General features: G+C 33.5%; 2 protein-coding genes across 3 annotated transcripts; both read left to right on the top strand.

The window, feature by feature from the left end:
- The first annotated feature begins 3,672 nt into the window (after window positions 1-3,672).
- Window positions 3,673-5,759, top strand: LOC111988424 (uncharacterized). 2 transcript variants are annotated; one of them, XM_024020215.2, is made up of 3 exons: window positions 3,673-3,729; window positions 4,968-5,081; window positions 5,169-5,759. In XM_024020215.2, the coding sequence occupies exons 2-3, from the start codon at window positions 4,999-5,001 to the stop codon at window positions 5,293-5,295; spliced, it is 210 nt and encodes a 69-aa protein (XP_023875983.1). In that variant the 5' UTR covers window positions 3,673-3,729; window positions 4,968-4,998; the 3' UTR covers window positions 5,296-5,759. The 2 variants fall into 2 exon arrangements, with proteins under 2 accessions (XP_023875983.1, XP_023875984.1); XM_024020216.2 differs by lacking the exon at window positions 3,673-3,729 and adding an exon at window positions 3,740-3,923.
- A 2,452-nt stretch (window positions 5,760-8,211) lies between these two features.
- Window positions 8,212-15,365, top strand: LOC111988433 (pheophorbide a oxygenase, chloroplastic). The gene is given in 8 exon segments (XM_024020229.2): window positions 8,212-8,943; window positions 9,345-9,580; window positions 9,748-9,874; window positions 10,792-10,928; window positions 11,748-11,907; window positions 14,036-14,072; window positions 14,075-14,313; window positions 14,855-15,365. Coding segments are annotated over 8 exon segments (1,650 nt in total). The 5' UTR covers window positions 8,212-8,484; the 3' UTR covers window positions 15,110-15,365.
- The last annotated feature ends 1,960 nt before the right edge of the window (window positions 15,366-17,325 follow it).

Below are 17,325 nucleotides of genomic sequence, written 5' to 3' on the forward strand. Positions count from 1 at the left end.
ATAGTCTATATTTTTAGGTTGATATGAACCTTTTTGAGATAAGCTCGTCGGATTTCATCTTGTTTGTTGATAGGGAATTCACATATTTGTTTACGTGATCCTGGATCACGATCTATCTCTTCAGATTGAATTCTTGAACATTTGGAGAGGTTAGGGTGTTCATCAGGCATTGAAGTATCAACATTTGTTTCTACAGTCACAGGTGTCCTAATTTCTGAATTGCTAACATCTTTTTTCTTAAAGAATGTATCAATTGTTTTTTGTTTGCTCATAATTCTTTTAGCTTTAAGAAAATGACTCAGAAATTAACCTGAAAAGAAGTTTAAAAAATAAAATTTTAATTAGAAATTTTTACTTAGTTATATGGAATTCTTGAACATTTGGAGAGGTTAGGGTGTTCATCAGACATTGAAGTATCAACATTTGTTTCTACAGCCACAAGTGTCCTAATTTCTGAATTGCTAACATCTTTTTTCTTAAAGAATGCATCAATTGTTTTTCGTTTGCTCATAATTCTTTTAGCTTTAAGAACATGACTCAGAAATTAACTTGAAAAGAAGTTTAAAAAATGAAATTTTAATTAGAAATTTTTACTTAGTTATATGGATGTTGTTCATACTCTAGAAAAAACAAAATTTCCATTATAATTTAAACATACAACCCATTTTAATACAACTTTAATTAATAATAACCTCTCAAATAAAAACAAAAATTAAACACACAAGTATTGGTACACAACATAAACCAAACAATTTAACAACACCCATAGCTACATCCACAGCCACATGATATCTAACTAATCAAAAATAGGTAATAAATCAAAACAATTTTACCTTAGAAATTTTGTCTTCACAAATTGCAAAGATGTGTTACCTGTGTGGCAATGCCTACTGCCTTTGCCTGACTGCCTCAAACTTTAGATCTTCCCTTCAAGACTCATCACAAACAATCTCCCCATGCTTTCAATCATGTATTTCTCTAAAAATTTATGAAAATATAAAGAGCATGTGAATATTTAAGTGTAGATAGTTGAGAAAAAAAAAAAAAAGACACTAAAAAGAGATGAATGTCTAATGCTTAAGAAAGAGAAGAAAACTCACCAATCACCAAGTAGTCACCAAGTTTCAAAACTAAAACTGATGAAGAAAGAAAAAATTGGTTAGATTTTTTTTTTTTTTTTTCGAACTATGAGTACAAAGGACTGGAGTTTTGGGGGCTGGTAGGTAGGCAACGATACCAATGCAAATGAAAGTGTATCAAAGAAGACAAAACAAAAGAATAAGAAGTAAAGAAAGAGATTCCATGGGTTAGTGGGTGGATTTTTTGAGATGAAGAGAAAGTGAAGTTTTGTTTTCAGTGTTTGGACTTGAGCAGACCAACTTGTTTTATTTGGAGTACATAAGGTGATAAGGCCTAAAACTAAAGCTAGACTTAGGAGAATATTTGAGTTGAGCTTGGGAGAAAAGTTGAGAATTGGGCATTGGGGGGGGTGGGGCCGGTTGTCCAATATTGGGGGGGCCTAATTTTTTTTTCTATCTACTCGATTGGAATTTTTTTTTTTTTTTTTTTTTTTTTTTTTTTTTTTTTTTTTTTTTTTGTGTGTGTGTGTGTGTGTGCAGGGGCCAGGGTCCCCCCAAGCCACTATGGGGCTCTGGCCTTGGCTAAATGTATTACGAGTTTTATTACATAAGTCAATGACGTGGAAATTAATGTGATTAGTGGGATTCAACTATTTTCTAAATGAAATTTTTTAAATTTTAATTTTTTTTTTTTTTGTGTAATTGGTGACACAATAATATGTAAGCGTAGTAAAATTTGTAATGGTCTTAGCATTACTCAAAATTTCCAATAAACCATGTTGAAATGATATGTTGTAATTGTGGCAATTTATGAAATCATTTAAGTGTTTTTATTACATAGTTCATTAAAGAACAAAGTTGCTCTCCTATTCATTAGGTAGCGATTTATAAGACTATTTATGAGTAATATTTAAATAAGCCACATAATGCATTAAAAAGATCATGTGACTAAAGCTAGACATGGATGATATTTCAAATAAAAAATATTAGCTATATTTGGATTTTGGAAGACCAATTTTCATCATAATCACCAAACATCATTAAATATATAATGTAAATATCATCTCAAAAAAGAAAAAAAAAAGGAACTAATCAAATAAAACCTTTGCATCAAAGAGATTACTAGAATAAAACTGTTTCGAAAAATCATTACATAACCCTAGCAAAACAACATCAACACACTTGCTGTCTCCATGGTTGAATGACAAAAATAACCTTGACAAACTAATCTAGCTATCAATCCCACGTCAAGAACACAAATAATTGGAAAAATTTGCTAAATAGCACATGACCAACTTATTTAGTTATGTAGCAATCTGTTTGACATATAATTTGTCAAACTCGAGTTCCAAGCATTATGTTTGATTAGAAAAATAATGTGTACAAGTTAGACGTGGCTCCGCATTGAGTTCGGGGGTTAAAGGACCACCACTTGGAAAAAAAATTATTATATATAAATTTTAAAAAGTTTATGATTTTTATCTTTAAACAAAATTTATGACCACCCTAAATTCTTTTAGGCCCAATATAATTACACTTTGGACAAATTTTGGCAATAAACTTGATTGTAGACAAATGCTACAACTCCCCTTAAATTTTTTATTGGATGTGAATTTTGACAAATATTACATTTCTTATTATATCCTTCATACTTGCAAAATTTCAAGAAAATCAAATATCAACAGTTATGTCCTCAATTAAATGTTTGAATTTTGAGTTTTCGTAGTCTAAAATTATATATAAAAAATATGTTTATGGATTGAATAGTAAACAATATCCGATTGATATGAAATTTGACATATATTTTAAGAACACAAAGAACATGCAATTTAATATTAGATTTTCAAAATATGTAGCCATGTAAATTTTTTTAGTGAGAATTGTAACCTTAGGCTGCAACATAGTTTGTAGCCAACATTTGTCCTTAAACTTTGGTTCGTCAACAATATATTAGGTCCTTACAAGCAAAAGAAAAAACTCAAGAAAATTTGTATTTAACTAAAATTTTGAAAGAAATGTAGTTTGATGTATTGATAATAAGACTATCATGCGAAGATCTCAAAATAATAAAACTCGTAGAAGGAAATTGAAAAACTTCTATGCATTTGCGTGTTTTTTTTTTTGTTAATATATGAAGTTCTATTTTTATTAGATTTTACATAATTTAAATTCTATTTTTAATGACCATCGTAGAAATTTTTTTTAGAACCATCACTGATATTAGTATAAACGACATGTAAAACATCATTCTATTAACTTGGGAACAACTTACATAAATGGTTAAAAATTTTCTTTAAAAAAAAACATAAATGGTTAAATTTGAGCTCATTGATTTCCTTTTTTTTTTCTTTTTATAGTAAACCAGAAAATATTATAATTTCAAATCATATAATTCTATCCAAAAAAAAAAAAAAAACATTATTATTATCATTCTTTTTTAAGTAAGCAAATTACCGAACCGTGGGCCGTGAGACCCGTCCAATTCAAAGTCCACTTGCTAATCAGTGATCCCTCTAGCAAGCCTGGGCCGTGAGTCTGTGACATCTTTTTTTTTTTTTTTTTTTAATTTGTTTTTTTAATACTTCCCCTGTGGACCAATCCGAGTCAGAAACAGAAGTACACAAAAAAAAAAAAAAAAGGCTCATACGAGGTAAGTTGTAATTTGATGATTCAATATGCTCTCCACTTTACTCTTCTTCTTCTTAGGGTTTATTAGATTTCTTCATTTCCCATTTAATGATTATGATGATGGAAGACACGATTCACTATAATAAATGTTTGTTTAGGATTTTAGGTCGACCCATTTTCTTAACCTCGTTTTAAACATTGATCAGAAAGATTAAGGTTTGTAAATTTGAAACTACTTTTGGTGATTGTTTCTGCAGACCACTTTGAAGCAAAAACAAAGCCATTGTCCTTTTTTCTTTTCGCAAACTTATTGTTGTAATTGTAGATTTGGTCTAATATTTTGATAGAGTTGTAAATTTGTAATTGTTGTGAAGAGGGGAGTAATTCATTGTCATGAATTTATTTCTTGGATAGTTGTAATCTATGATATTTTTAGGAATTTTTTTTTTTTTTTTGCTTCACTTGGTATGTTGAAATGTAGACGAATACTAGGACCATTTCTTTATAGCTCATATAGTTTAAACAACCATATGTTATAGCTATGCTTAGATCTTTTTATCATTTTGATTGGATGTTAGTCTTCTTGCAGTAATGTGATCTTGGTTATGTTCGTTTTGTCTTTAGATTAGATGGGTTTTCTATTGTGTATGTATCTGTTGCCAAGAACTATACAATTAGCGTGTTGTTTTGGGACGATTGAGATCTTGTTAGGCGCTCTGGTGCTATGAATTGAAGCAACTGAATGCCATTATTAGGAATGTCTTAAGTTTTTCCTATCTTCTCTGCCTGTAGATTTGGTTGTAATCACATTTTGAATGCTAACATTTATATACTTGTTTTTTTTCTCAGAAGTTAAAATCTTGAAAGGTGTGTTGTTTGTGGGTTGCATTTTAGAGAGGAGCCAACAAGCAATAACTTATATGTTATATATTATGCCTTTTCTAGCAATTATATACGATCTAATTTAAGACCTAATTATGTTTATCTGTTGCATTATTTTGTTCTTATTTAATTGTTTGTAACTTTGATTGGTGGTGACATTAGTTGGTAGTTGACTTTAGTCATTCATTCTCTCCATAGATTGCTGGCTGTAGGTTAATAGGCAATATTGAATCAAGTTTAAAAACGTTTGATTGTGTGTGTTTCTCTGGCATATACAGGCATGGTATTTAGATAAATTGTTCTAAAATAAATTGCTACAGTTGCCTTGACATTAGAAGGTGGCACATATCAGTGATATTTTCTTGTCCGTTTTTTCAGGTCATACTTTTAATTTGCTTTGGTGGCCTCAATGACAAAAGCACGCAATGCCATTGTTGCTACTGGTTTAGTAGTTTTTGCAGCTGCAGGCTTGGCATTTCCCTTTTACATGGGGTACGTAAATTTCTCTCTATGATGTGTATACTGCAGATGGTTGTATTTGATTGCAAGAGTTAGAATTGCATGGTTTGTTTTATCCAGGTCCTCAAGAAAGCCTGTTATTGACCCAACAAAGCCACTGCCACCACAGGCAACTTTCCGAGGGCCTTACATAAATACTGGGTCACGTGACGTTGGACCTGACCATCGAACTTACCCAAAGAATTGATTAATTTTGTGAAGGACCTTCTCTTGGTGTACGTAAACTATGTCCTCATTTATGTGTATTTTGTGTGAATTGATCTTTTTGAATCAGTTAGGCTTTCAGACTGATGGTCATGTTTGGATTCTGGAGTCTGCTTGATATAACAGTTAAATGAGTGGGCTTAAGATTTATTCTCATGACCCAGTATTCTATTTGAACATGCACGGACTGGGATTATGAGATATCCTTTTGCCTTGGGACTGAGAGGTGAAAAGTGACAAGACCATCACAGATTTTACTGCTTCAGTTAGACACAAAATAAATTCCTATGAATCTTATTCATAATTCTTCTAAAGAGGGATAAATACAAGTCTGAGCACTCTATTTTGTAATGTTGCTCTGTCTTCCTGCTAGAAAGAAAAGTTGGGCTTCTGGTGTATAAATAAATATATGTCTTATGTGTGATTTAATCACCATAGTTAGCAGCATATGCACTCTCTCTCTCTCTCTCTATATGTGTGTGTGTATGTGTGTGGCTGTGAAATTGAGACTAACCTGGGAAAACTGAAGGGAATTATGTAAACAGTTCATCAATGGTTTCTAGTGGATATTTTTACTGAACCTGTGGGAATGAGGATAACAGTCTAATCATACAAATTTAGCAAATCTAAAAGTCAGTTGTGATGTGACTTTCTCAAATGGGTTATCTGATTGAAATTATTTCAGTTCTGCCTCCATATAGTATGTACAACTTCTTGCCATACCTGAACTTCGGTACCCTCGGGTTTTGATTAAATTTTGTTCTATGAACCTTGATTCTGTGGCATGCAACACTCTGAAGTCTAGCAAATGCTACAAATCAAAATAGTTTTTGTTTTTGCTAAAGCTCCCAATCGAAGTTGGTTTTGTTTCTGATATCAAGGGGAGCACTGAGCACACTATATGGCTTGGTCCATGGTTGGTGTTGTAGTTGAGCTCTCTGTGGACATTGGGTTCCATTAGCCCATAGTAAAATTTGTATATAGAGTTTAGTTTCTTTTCTGATTGAAATTATTTCAGTTCTGCCTCCATATAGTATGTACAACTTCTTGCCATACCTGAACTTCGGTACCCTCGGGTTTTGATTAAATTTTGTTCTATGAACCTTGATTCTGTGGCATGCAACACTCTGAAGTCTAGCAAATGCTACAAATCAAAATAGTTTTTGTTTTTGCTAAAGCTCCCAATCGAAGTTGGTTTTGTTTCTGATATCAAGGGGAGCACTGAGCACACTATATGGCTTGGTCCATGGTTGGTGTTGTAGTTGAGCTCTCTGTGGACATTGGGTTCCATTAGCCCATAGTAAAATTTGTATATAGAGTTTAGTTTCTTCGTACTAAGGGTCTTTTTAGAATCTGTTTATTTTGTTGAAATTGAAAATTTTTTACTGAAAATATTGTAGATAAAAGTAAAAGTTAGTTGAAATAGTATAGTGAGACTCATAAATAATACCAAAAAGTACAGTGGGATCCATGAATAGTACAAAAAATAAGTTAAATAGTAAAATAAGTTAACAAAATATAAGCTAACCAAAAGACACTAAGGATCCATTTAGAATCTGCTTATTTTGCTGAAACTGAAAACTTTTTATTGAAAGTATTATAGATAAATGTAAAAATTAGCTGAAATAGTACAGTGAAATTCATGAATAATATCAAAAAATGTAGTGGGGTTCATGAATAGTACGAAAAATATGTTGAATAGTAAAATAAACTAGCCTTTTAATTTAAAGCCAAACTCACATTTTAGGGTGTGTTTGTCAAAAATAAGTTGAATAGTAAAAATAAGTTGGCAAAAATAATTTTGCCAAACACACATTAAAGTGTCAGTTTGGCTTTAAATTAAAAAGTCAGTTTATTTTACTATTCAATTTATTTTTGCTACTATTTGTGGGTATCATTGTACTTTTTGGTACTGTTCATGTGTCCCACTATACTATTTCTATAGTACTTTTAGCAAAAGAATTTCAGTTTCAGCAAAATAAGCTGATCCCAAACAGACCCTAAGTGTGCGTTTAGCTCCAAATTAAAAAGTCAGCTTATTTTACTATTCAGCTTATTTTTGCTACTATTCATAGGCTGCATTACACTTTTGGTACTATTTATGGGTTCTATTGTACTATTTCAGCTAATTTTTACTTTTATTTATAGTATTTTCAGTAAAAAGTTTTTAATTTCAGCAAAATATTTTCAATGACAGCAAAATAAACGGATCCCAAATAGACCCTAAGAGAGGTGAATTGTGTCTGAATTAATAAAGAATTAAGTGTTTAATTTTGCCCATTTGAATTGAATTAACCTTTAAATTGAACTTCTCAGCAGCCCCACGAGGCAAATCACCGTTTGTGATAGTGTTGAGAAGGTAGAAAAATGCTGTCCATTAGGCTATAGTTTGGCTTGAAGAAAATCGTGGAGTTGACTGTTGAAATGCCACATTTTTAAGCACAGGACAGTATGAAATTGCTTCGAAGTTAGCCAAGAGATAGCTTGCTCGATAACATAGATTTTCCATCCTTCCTCGATAAAATAGACAAGATTTTACCAGCTAATTAAACTTAACTTATCACGCTAACTTAATTTGTCATTTATTTGATCTTCCTGCTTCTTTCTAGTCTTGGTCCTTCAAAATTGTGGACGTGGATATTTCTGCCAAACCAATTTCTCAATTCTCACAATAGCACCATCCTACCTATTCTTGCAAAGACTAAAAACCAATGAATTTTCAACAACTATTTAACCACTCTATAAGAAAATAGGGCCCTTTTTTGTAATTTTTGCTCCACACGACTTTCCCTCCTGGTATTACCGTTAAGCTGGTGGTTCATGCTGTGGCCACGTGTTACTAACTATTGAGATTAATCAACGGAGAAACAAACAAGCCAAAACCAGAGAAGAAAATCCTAAACACTCAAAAAATTCAACAATGTGAACTGTGAAGTGATCATTTCAGATCAGTTCTCACAAACAAAACTCACTTTCACTTTCACTTTCACGTCTGGAAAGTAAAGAGCCGCAAACAGACACAGCCCACAGTTACACACAGCCATTTCAAACTTGCACGCGAAGCTCTAGACCCCCCTAGAGAAAAAGCAAACCAACCTCTCTCTCTCTCTTGTTAAAGGTTAATGAAAAAGCATCCTTGGAGTGAACTAGTGCTAATAGACACAACCCTATAATGGCACTGCTACTCTCAACCTCTGCTTCAGCTACAGTTGTTGCATTATCATCACCTTCACCAACCAATAAAGCACTCAAGACCCTTCCTTTTGTATCCACCAATACCCCAAGACTCAACTTTTCAAGAAAATCACAAAATAGTAGAGCCACACATCTTTCTCTTCTACGTGTAACTACTCCAACTACCCCACCACTAACCACACCAGTGGATCAGAATCCTGAAGAAGAAGATGTACAAGATTATGGAGTTGAGGATGAGGATGGTGAGGAAAGCTCATCTTCCAAGTTCTCTTGGAGGGATCACTGGTACCCAGTTTCTTTGATTGAAGATTTGGACCCTCAGCTCCCAACCCCATTTCAGCTTCTGGGTCGAGATATCGTGCTCTGGTTTGACAATTCTTCCAGTCAATGGGTCGCTTTTGATGACAAATGCCCCCACCGTCTCGCCCCCTTATCTGTAACTTTCTCACGCCCTTCTTTTCATGCTCCAATTCTTGTGCTAATTGTACTTATCCTCTGTTTGCTTACTAAGAAAATGGAAAAGGAAAGTTTTTTTTTTTTTTTTAAAACAAATGATAGGGACTTTTTGAAGCTCACCCTTTATTGGGTTTTGGATGTTGATAATTGAGAACATTTTTTACTTAAGATATATGTTGTTAGTGTCTCACAAGTTTAGAACTTTATTATTTCTGTTGTTTGGTTTCTATAGGAAATCTTGGTTTTTCCGGTCTGGAAGTAATAGAATATTTCAAAATCAATACAAGGATTTCTTTAATTCTTCTGAATTGTCTACAACTGAGTGAGGAATTTGATTCTTGGAGGGCTTTCATGATCCTGATTAGTTAACATGGTTTGTAGGAAGGGCGGATTGATGAAGGTGGCAACTTGCAGTGTTCTTACCATGGTTGGTCATTTGATGGATGTGGATCTTGTGTTAAGATTCCTCAGGCTTCATCTGAAGGTCCTGAAGCTCGTGCTCTTCGGTCTCCGAGAGCATGCGCTACCAGGTTTCCCACAATGCAATCTCAAGGTCTGCTCTTTGTTTGGCCGGATGAGAATGGCTGGGAAAAAGCTCACGCTACCAAGCCTCCCATGTAATTGATGAGTTGATTCACTTTTTATCTATAATTGTTTTTTTTTTATGCTCATTTAATCATTGAAGTTAAAGATAGGGGGCCATAATGAAATGTGTACAAGTTGTGGGATGTAATTCATTGCAATGTAATAAATAATTTAATAAAAAACTTGTGATGTTTTATAGGCTGCCTGATGACTTTGATAAACCTGAGTTTTCATCGGTGACAATTCAGCGTGATCTATTCTATGGCTATGATACCCTCATGGAGAATGTCTCTGATCCTTCCCACATTGATTTTGCTCATCACAAGGTATAAAGTTGAACCTGTTAACAATCAATTTTTAGTTCAATAAACTACTATTTGGTAGCTTTGTGCATAAATTAGTGATTAATTTATGTAGCTTGGGAATTGTTAGATTGCAATGCTTCCTTGTGAAATGAAATGTTGTACGTGTATTGCCAACAGATTTTTTTTTTTTTTTTTCAGTAGCTGACTAAGTTGATACATATTTTCTCAAATAGTATAAACAATAATATTTAACAAGCTGTTGCTGTTGGGGAAAAAAAGTATTGAAGAATGTATTGGGACAGAACCACACTGTACTTTTTTCAAGCTTGAAGCTTACAACGAAATGGGCTTAGTGTTGTTAATTGTCTGTGACTTCTCCTGGGAAGTCCATAATGTGGACCCCTGAATCAAGAAAAAATGACAAAAGGTGATTCTCATCCTGCATATTTGCTTTTGATGAGCCAACCAGTTTCTTATTTATGAAAACCTCAACCATGAAACTAATGTAACAGCTTGACTGGATTTAAAAAGGTGGTTATGGTTGAGGATCAACCAATTTCTTATTTCTGAAACCTCTGAATCTGTATATATGTTGCCTTGTTGCTTTTGTTACTAGATCACTCTTCTTGAACATTTGATTCATGAGTTTTTAGACATACAAGTACTTGGTTAGCCATGTAGTTTACAGGAATATTGTAGTGTTAGATAAGGAATAATGTTAAATGTTTGCACTAGTTATAATAGTTAATGCTTTCATTCTTCATCTTTTTTTCTTTTTTCACTTGGTAAATTTACTCACTGTCACACACACAAGTGGAGTCAGACACCCTGACATTACCCACCACCTCAAACTTATGGGTGGAGATTCCATTTGGCCCAAAGCCCATTTGATAAATGGATAACTTTTCACATTGCTTATAAGATTAAATAATCTACAGGTTACAGGAAGGAGAGATAGAGCCAAGCCTTTGCCTTTCAAGTTAGAGTCTCGTGGTCCTTGGGGTTTTGCTGGAGCAAATGAAGGGAACCCACAGATCAGTGCCAAGTTTGTTGCACCATGTTATGCTATGAATAAGTAAGTTCATCACTCCCACTTAAGCAGTTAAAGCTGCATACATCTTACATTTAGTTTATTACTTATATTATTTGTTGGTTGCATGATACGAATGAAATCCCATGTCTAAGATTCTGGTATGTGATTGCTCAGGATTAGCACAGCTTCTTAGTTGCAGTGTATATGTTTTAAGCATCACTAACACACATATTTGAGAAAAGAATATGTGAGCCTTAAGCAAGAAGGCACTCTTCAACACATTAATTTCAATACTTCAAGACTATCCATAGAGGCATCCTTTTAAAGTTTGAGATAAATATGCTTCATAGATGCATTTAGGACCATTAATGACCATTGTAACCTGTAGGCTACATAGAAGGAGAAAGCCAAGGAGTTGATTTTAGATCCTGTGTAAAGTGTCATGAGGCTATTAAAGTTTGAGATAATTATGTTTCTTAGACGCATTTAGGACCTAAAGGATACCCAAAAGCAGATAGCCATTGAGTTGATCTTAGGCCTTGTGTAAGACATCAAGAGACTAGATGGACAAGGAAACTGGCACCTTCAGTTTGAGATCCAGATAAGATGCAGTTCAGGCATTCCTTTACTCTGTCGTTTATCCCTGCATTCATAACCCTGTGAAAAATCTATCTAGAGAACTATGTACTTCTGATACCTTTTCAAGTTAAAAGCTGTGACATAGTGTCTTGTCTTATTAAAATCAGTTCCCCAGGGTACCATTTCCTTCTTGTAGATGCTAAAGTACTGAAGGTTTTTTGTTTAAAATTTTTTTTAAGCACATATCTGAATATTAATCATACTTGCAATGACTGTTTACAGAATTGAAATAGACACAAAGCTTCCAATTGTTGGTGATCAAAAATGGATAATATGGATTTGTTCCTTCAATGTGCCAATGGCACCTGGGAAGACCCGATCTATTGTTTGTAGTGCTCGAAACTTCTTCCAGTTCACAATGCCAGGGCGTGCCTGGTGGCAAGTAAGAACTCTTTGATCATTTTTCTTATGTGACTTATAATTTGATAGCAAAACATGGGTGTCCCAATCGTTTTATTCTTTTAGTTATGTTCTGACTATAGTTTGTAATTTGTCCTCTAATTTATTATACTTGCTTCTTCTAAGATTCAGTAAACTTGTGTTGTCTAATCATATCCGTTTTTTTTTATAATTAATTAATTAATTAATTTATAAAATTAAATGACAAGATGTGGCTGACATCATCAGTGAAAAGACACAAATTAAAGGCTGCACTACCAAATTTTGAAGCTTAAGTTGATATGTTCATCTTTTACTCTTTCTAAGATGCTGACAAAGGATAATATTTATTATAATATGAAAAGGGTGCTGAAATCCAGCTCAAGTCCTTCATAACTAATGATTTCAGAAAGTATAAAAATCTTGGATGCATAGGAATTTACTTCTCAAATGACATTTTATCTCATAGCTGGGATCAAGACAATTGGAACTTTGGAAGATTAAATCAAAAGTGAAAAAAAGAAAAAAGAAAAAAAAAAGAATAGAATAGAAGAGTCAATGATGCACCACTGTGAATCTCAGTTTTAGATGAATCGTATCTCATGTTGTGAATGTAGTTAATTATATTGAATTTATGGAAAGAGGAAGAGAAAAATAGAGCAAATAATCACATAGGGAACGCAAGATTTATGTGGTTTGGCGTTAGGCCGACGTCCACCAGCAGCATCGAGGAGAAAGTTGTACCAACAAAGTAGGGAGATTACCATAGTGGCACAGATTTTCACAAAACCCAAACCCCAAATATACCCAAAGAGCTCTCTCTCAATTTACACAGTCTATGGTTGGAGAGTTTTACAAGGGTTAGCTACCTGAATGGGTATACAACACCAAAGTCAGCATAAACCTCACCAAGAAACGTGTTGATATAAGAAAGTTTTAGATCTGAAACATAGCCAGAGTCAGCTATGTGTTAACTGAAAAATAATTGGTTTTCAACCTAGTGTGGCATGGTGCATGGAATTCCATGCACCAATGCAATCTACGTCAACATCCAACCATTGAGGTTTTTGTGAAGCTAATTTGTCTCAAGTCTCATCCTTCGCATTTACATCTTAGGCCGCATAAAAGCATGGATAGGGGGAGGCAATGGTTTGTGGAGATTAGCTTCTGAGCAGACGCTCAAATTAATTACTGGGGAATCTTATTTAAGGGTGGAAGCTGGAGGGATGGGGCAAGGTGACTTTCCTCATCTCTTACATGCTGATGATGGATTGATTTAGTGTGGGGCCATAGATGCTCAACTTAAGATTAAAAGGGGCGTTATTCCTGGTTTGAAGCAGTTTTAGTGATTGGATTGATATTGGAAGAGAGTGGTCCGGGTCAGGAGGTGGGAATGTGGTGTCAACTTTGGTCTGAGGAGTCAATGCTAGGAGAGTGCAGTTTGACATGAATGACTGAAAGGGTGGAAGGCTCAATATTCACTATTTTGACTTAAATTATCTTGCCTCTCATGTCCTCTTCAGAATTAGCTACCCGCGGCGGCGGCCCCCCGCAGGGGGGGGGGGTGGAAATTAAATTATCAAGTGTGAATTACCACTAACAGATTAATTTCTTTATTTCTTCAGCATTGGTTTATATACGGAACCTCAGGTGAAAATTGTGTGGTTTTCTTGAATTCTAGCTTTCTGATTGCCTCCTAAGAGTGGAAGTCAAAATGTTGCGGCTGTTTCTTGAAAAGGTGTACATGATTTCAAATATTCATGGTTACGAGATCCTAATAGACGTATAGAGTCCTTATTTTCTCCATGGTCACTTGTTTCTTTTTATGTTTGGTTGCGGCATGAAATCAGCTGTAATTAGTGTGGACCTGTGTGCTAAACAAATGGGGTCATATATGTGATTATATTTATAGAATTAACACACACCCACATGCACATGAGAGGAACTAAAGCATGCTCTTCTCACTTTTCTTTCATCCCCTTTTTTCTGATTGTTTATCTACTTCAAGTTATTCATTTATGTTCCTTTGATACTCTTAAAGTGAGTGTGCATATCAATAGCTGAATCTTTTCTATTTTAAGGAAATGATTATATCCTTATAACTTGAATTACTCTCATGTACGTTGTGTTAGGTGGTTCCTAGATGGCATGAGCATTGGACTTCAAATAAGTATATGATGGGGACATGATTGTCCTTCAGGGACAAGAGAAGGTCTTTCTTTCAAAGACACTGGAGGGTTCTGCTGATGTTAATAAGCAGTATACAAATATCACATTTACACCCACCCAAGCAGATCGCCTTGTCTTGGCATTTCGAAATTGGCTGAGGAGGCATGGCAACAGCCAACCTGAGTGGTTTGGCACGAGCAACCAACTACCTCTGCCCTCAACAGTTTTATCAAAACGTCAGGTGTGGAAATAGTCATTTGCATTTCATCAGCTCCTAATTCCCCCCATCCCCCCCCCCCCCCCCAAAAAAAAAAAAAAAAATCACATTCTAGAAACAAGAATAAAATAATTCAATAAATACTCAAGTCTTAAATACAATGTAGATGATAACTTACCAGTTTTTTCCTTTAAGCTATTAAGAAATGGTGATATAATTATTTAATCATAATTCTAACCACCCCTTCCTGCTTTGATACCATGATAAATTACCATTGGTCCCAAAAGTTTAAATTATAAGAAAATGGTGAATTAAATAGTTCTAAGTTTCTAACAATAGATATGCTATTTAGTTGTTAAGATTAGTGTAAAATCTTAGAATTTTCCCTTTTAATTAGATGCTAGAATAATAAAATGGATTATAATTTCATACACACACAAACACATATATGTATACGTATACATTAGATGTTTTAAAATGCCTCTTACTTCTTTTAATACGTCCCATGGGCATATTGATGTTGTTACTGATTTTTTCAGTTTTCTATTGCCGTTGTGTTCTGTAGATGTTGGATAGATTTGAGCAGCACACTCTTAAATGTTCATCATGTAAAAAGGCATATACGGCATTCCAGGCATTGCAGAAGTTTTTGATTGGTGCATCAGTTGTTTGCTGTGCAACGGCTGGGATTCCTTCAGAAATTAATTTGCGGATTATCTTGGCTGGGGTTGCGCTTCTTAGTGCTGGCTTGGCTTTTGCTTTGCATGAACTACAGAAAAATTTTGTATTCATTGATTATGTACATGCTGAAATTGATTAGACTAAAACTGTCAAAACGTATAGGCACTAAAAACTACCTTCAAATCAATCTTTATCCAGATATGTAGAATTTATACCAAATATATGTAAGCTGTACAGAGTTCACATTTAAATTTTAGTTGTTGAGATTGTGGAGTTCTATGTTGAACCTCACTGAGAGTAATAGACTTTTGAACTTGTTCATGACAAATGAATGAGTGATAACCAAGTGTTATGAGATTTGAAGGTAACTAATGAATACAGGTGAATTGGGCTTATCCATCTGCCAGGATCAGTGATGAAATAAATACTACAGCTAATCAAGACTTGTCTTCTTTTTTCTTTTCATTTTTCACTCGATAAAACAAAAAACTCAAATATTGGTTCTTCTAAGTTAATGTGATTTCATAATTCATACTATTATTCACCAGGCTATAGTTGTATATATATTGCGAGAGCTTTGAACACCACATTAGTAAAAAAAAAGAATATGTATATTCCTAGAGCTTTTTTGGCTCATGACCAGGCATGGGATGGATGATATTTTAGGAAAGTAGCTTAGTGCGTCAAAATCCCAACAAACAAAGGTACAATAACTAGGTGAAGCATACGAAGAAATTGTACTAGAGTATTACAATAGTCACTGAATTCTGAAATCCTTGACTCTTTAGAAGAACAAAAAAAGGCATAGCCACAAGCCTTTCGCAACAAGGGTTGAAGAGAGACAAATGAGAGGTTTTTAAATATAGGATTTTAAGGTGATCAATGTAATAGATAAAATTCTACGGGAAGCATCCTTGTATTTTATTAAAAACTAGTCGATGAGTGAAAAAATATAATATAATTATTTTATAAGAATATAATGTAAAATTTGTAGGTTAAATAGTGCATGTGTTATTTAAGAGTATTTTCTATTTAATTTTTTTTTTAATGTAATAGAACATATACTGTATTTTGCATTCAACAACAATAAATACACACACACACACACACACACATATATATATATATGAAAAATGTAATTTAATAAAAAGATTTAAATCCCCGCCTACACCAAAAATTCGATTAGTGTCTTGATCTGATAATAAAGAGCTATTATCAAGAGCGGACGTCATAGGTTGAAACTCATACTTATAATATTTTTTATTTCAATGGAGAAAATATTATTAAAATAATTTTTTTTTTTTTAAATTTTCCACGATCGGTTTACTAATTTGAACATATCCAAGAATATTAAAAAATTTGTATGCACCCCCATTCCATGGCACACTTGCAACATATTACATTAAGTTTGCAATTGTAGTATTATTTTTCTTTCCAAATATAAGTATAATGTCTATATTATTGACACTTGAATTTGAATATAATATTGTGAATATTTATCATTTTTAAGTCTTTTTCAGGACTCCATATATCTAATTTCTAATGCCTATTTTGTTTGTATTTTTTAGCCCAATACTAAAATGGTTGGCCAAAATAGGATAAAATTTCATACATTTCAACCCAAAAATTAAGAAAAAAAAAAGATTTTTTTAGCCAAAAATTGAAAAGGTAAGTTACAAAAAGAATCAATTTAAGACCCAATTAGTTAAAAATGGACAGAATTGGACTAAAGCAGACTGAATAGACCAAAATGGATTGAATTTACCCGAATAGACAGTAGCAAACTGAAATGGATTGAACTTGACAGAAAGAACCTAATGGACCGAATTTGACCAAAATGTACCTAACTGGACCGAATTTAACAGAAATAACTGAAATAGACGAAATTGAACCGACTAGACCGAAATGGACCAAAAATTGATCAAACTGGACTGAAATGGACCAAAATGCTAAGTTTTAGATTTTAGATATTATATAGATATAAATGTTTTTGAATCCAATGAATATTTTAAGAATTGGATTGTCATCAAGAGTGTGTAATGAAAATTTAGGGCCAAAATGGGCATTTGCCCATTTCGCCCAAAAGATATAGCAAAATGCTCATGTTCTGAAACTATCTAGCAAAATGTCTCTGTTAATCGAGTTTCAATGAAAAACTCGATTTGATGAAAATTGAGTAATGTGAGAAATTTTACATGGATTTTTTTTTTTAAAAAGTTTGATTTCACATAATTCGATTTTAGAAAATCAGTTTTAAAACAAGGACATTTTGCTAGATAGTTTCAGAATCGGGGCATTTTGCTGGAAAATTTTGGTGAAAGGGGCAAATGCTCATTTTGGCCGAAAATTTAGTCA

This window comes from Quercus suber, unplaced genomic scaffold (assembly GCF_002906115.3).
Source record: "Quercus suber isolate HL8 unplaced genomic scaffold, Cork oak 2.0 scaffold_26, whole genome shotgun sequence".
NCBI lineage: Eukaryota > Viridiplantae > Streptophyta > Magnoliopsida > Fagales > Fagaceae > Quercus > Quercus suber.

Bases quoted from the DNA above. Each gene is read 5' to 3' on its own strand.
- LOC111988424 (XM_024020215.2), top strand. From the start codon at position 4,999: ATGACAAAAGCACGCAATGCCATTGTTGCTACTGGTTTAGTAGTTTTT. The intron at 5,082-5,168 runs GTACGTAAATTT...TGTTTTATCCAG, and splicing joins GCATTTCCCTTTTACATGGG to GTCCTCAAGAAAGCCTGTTA.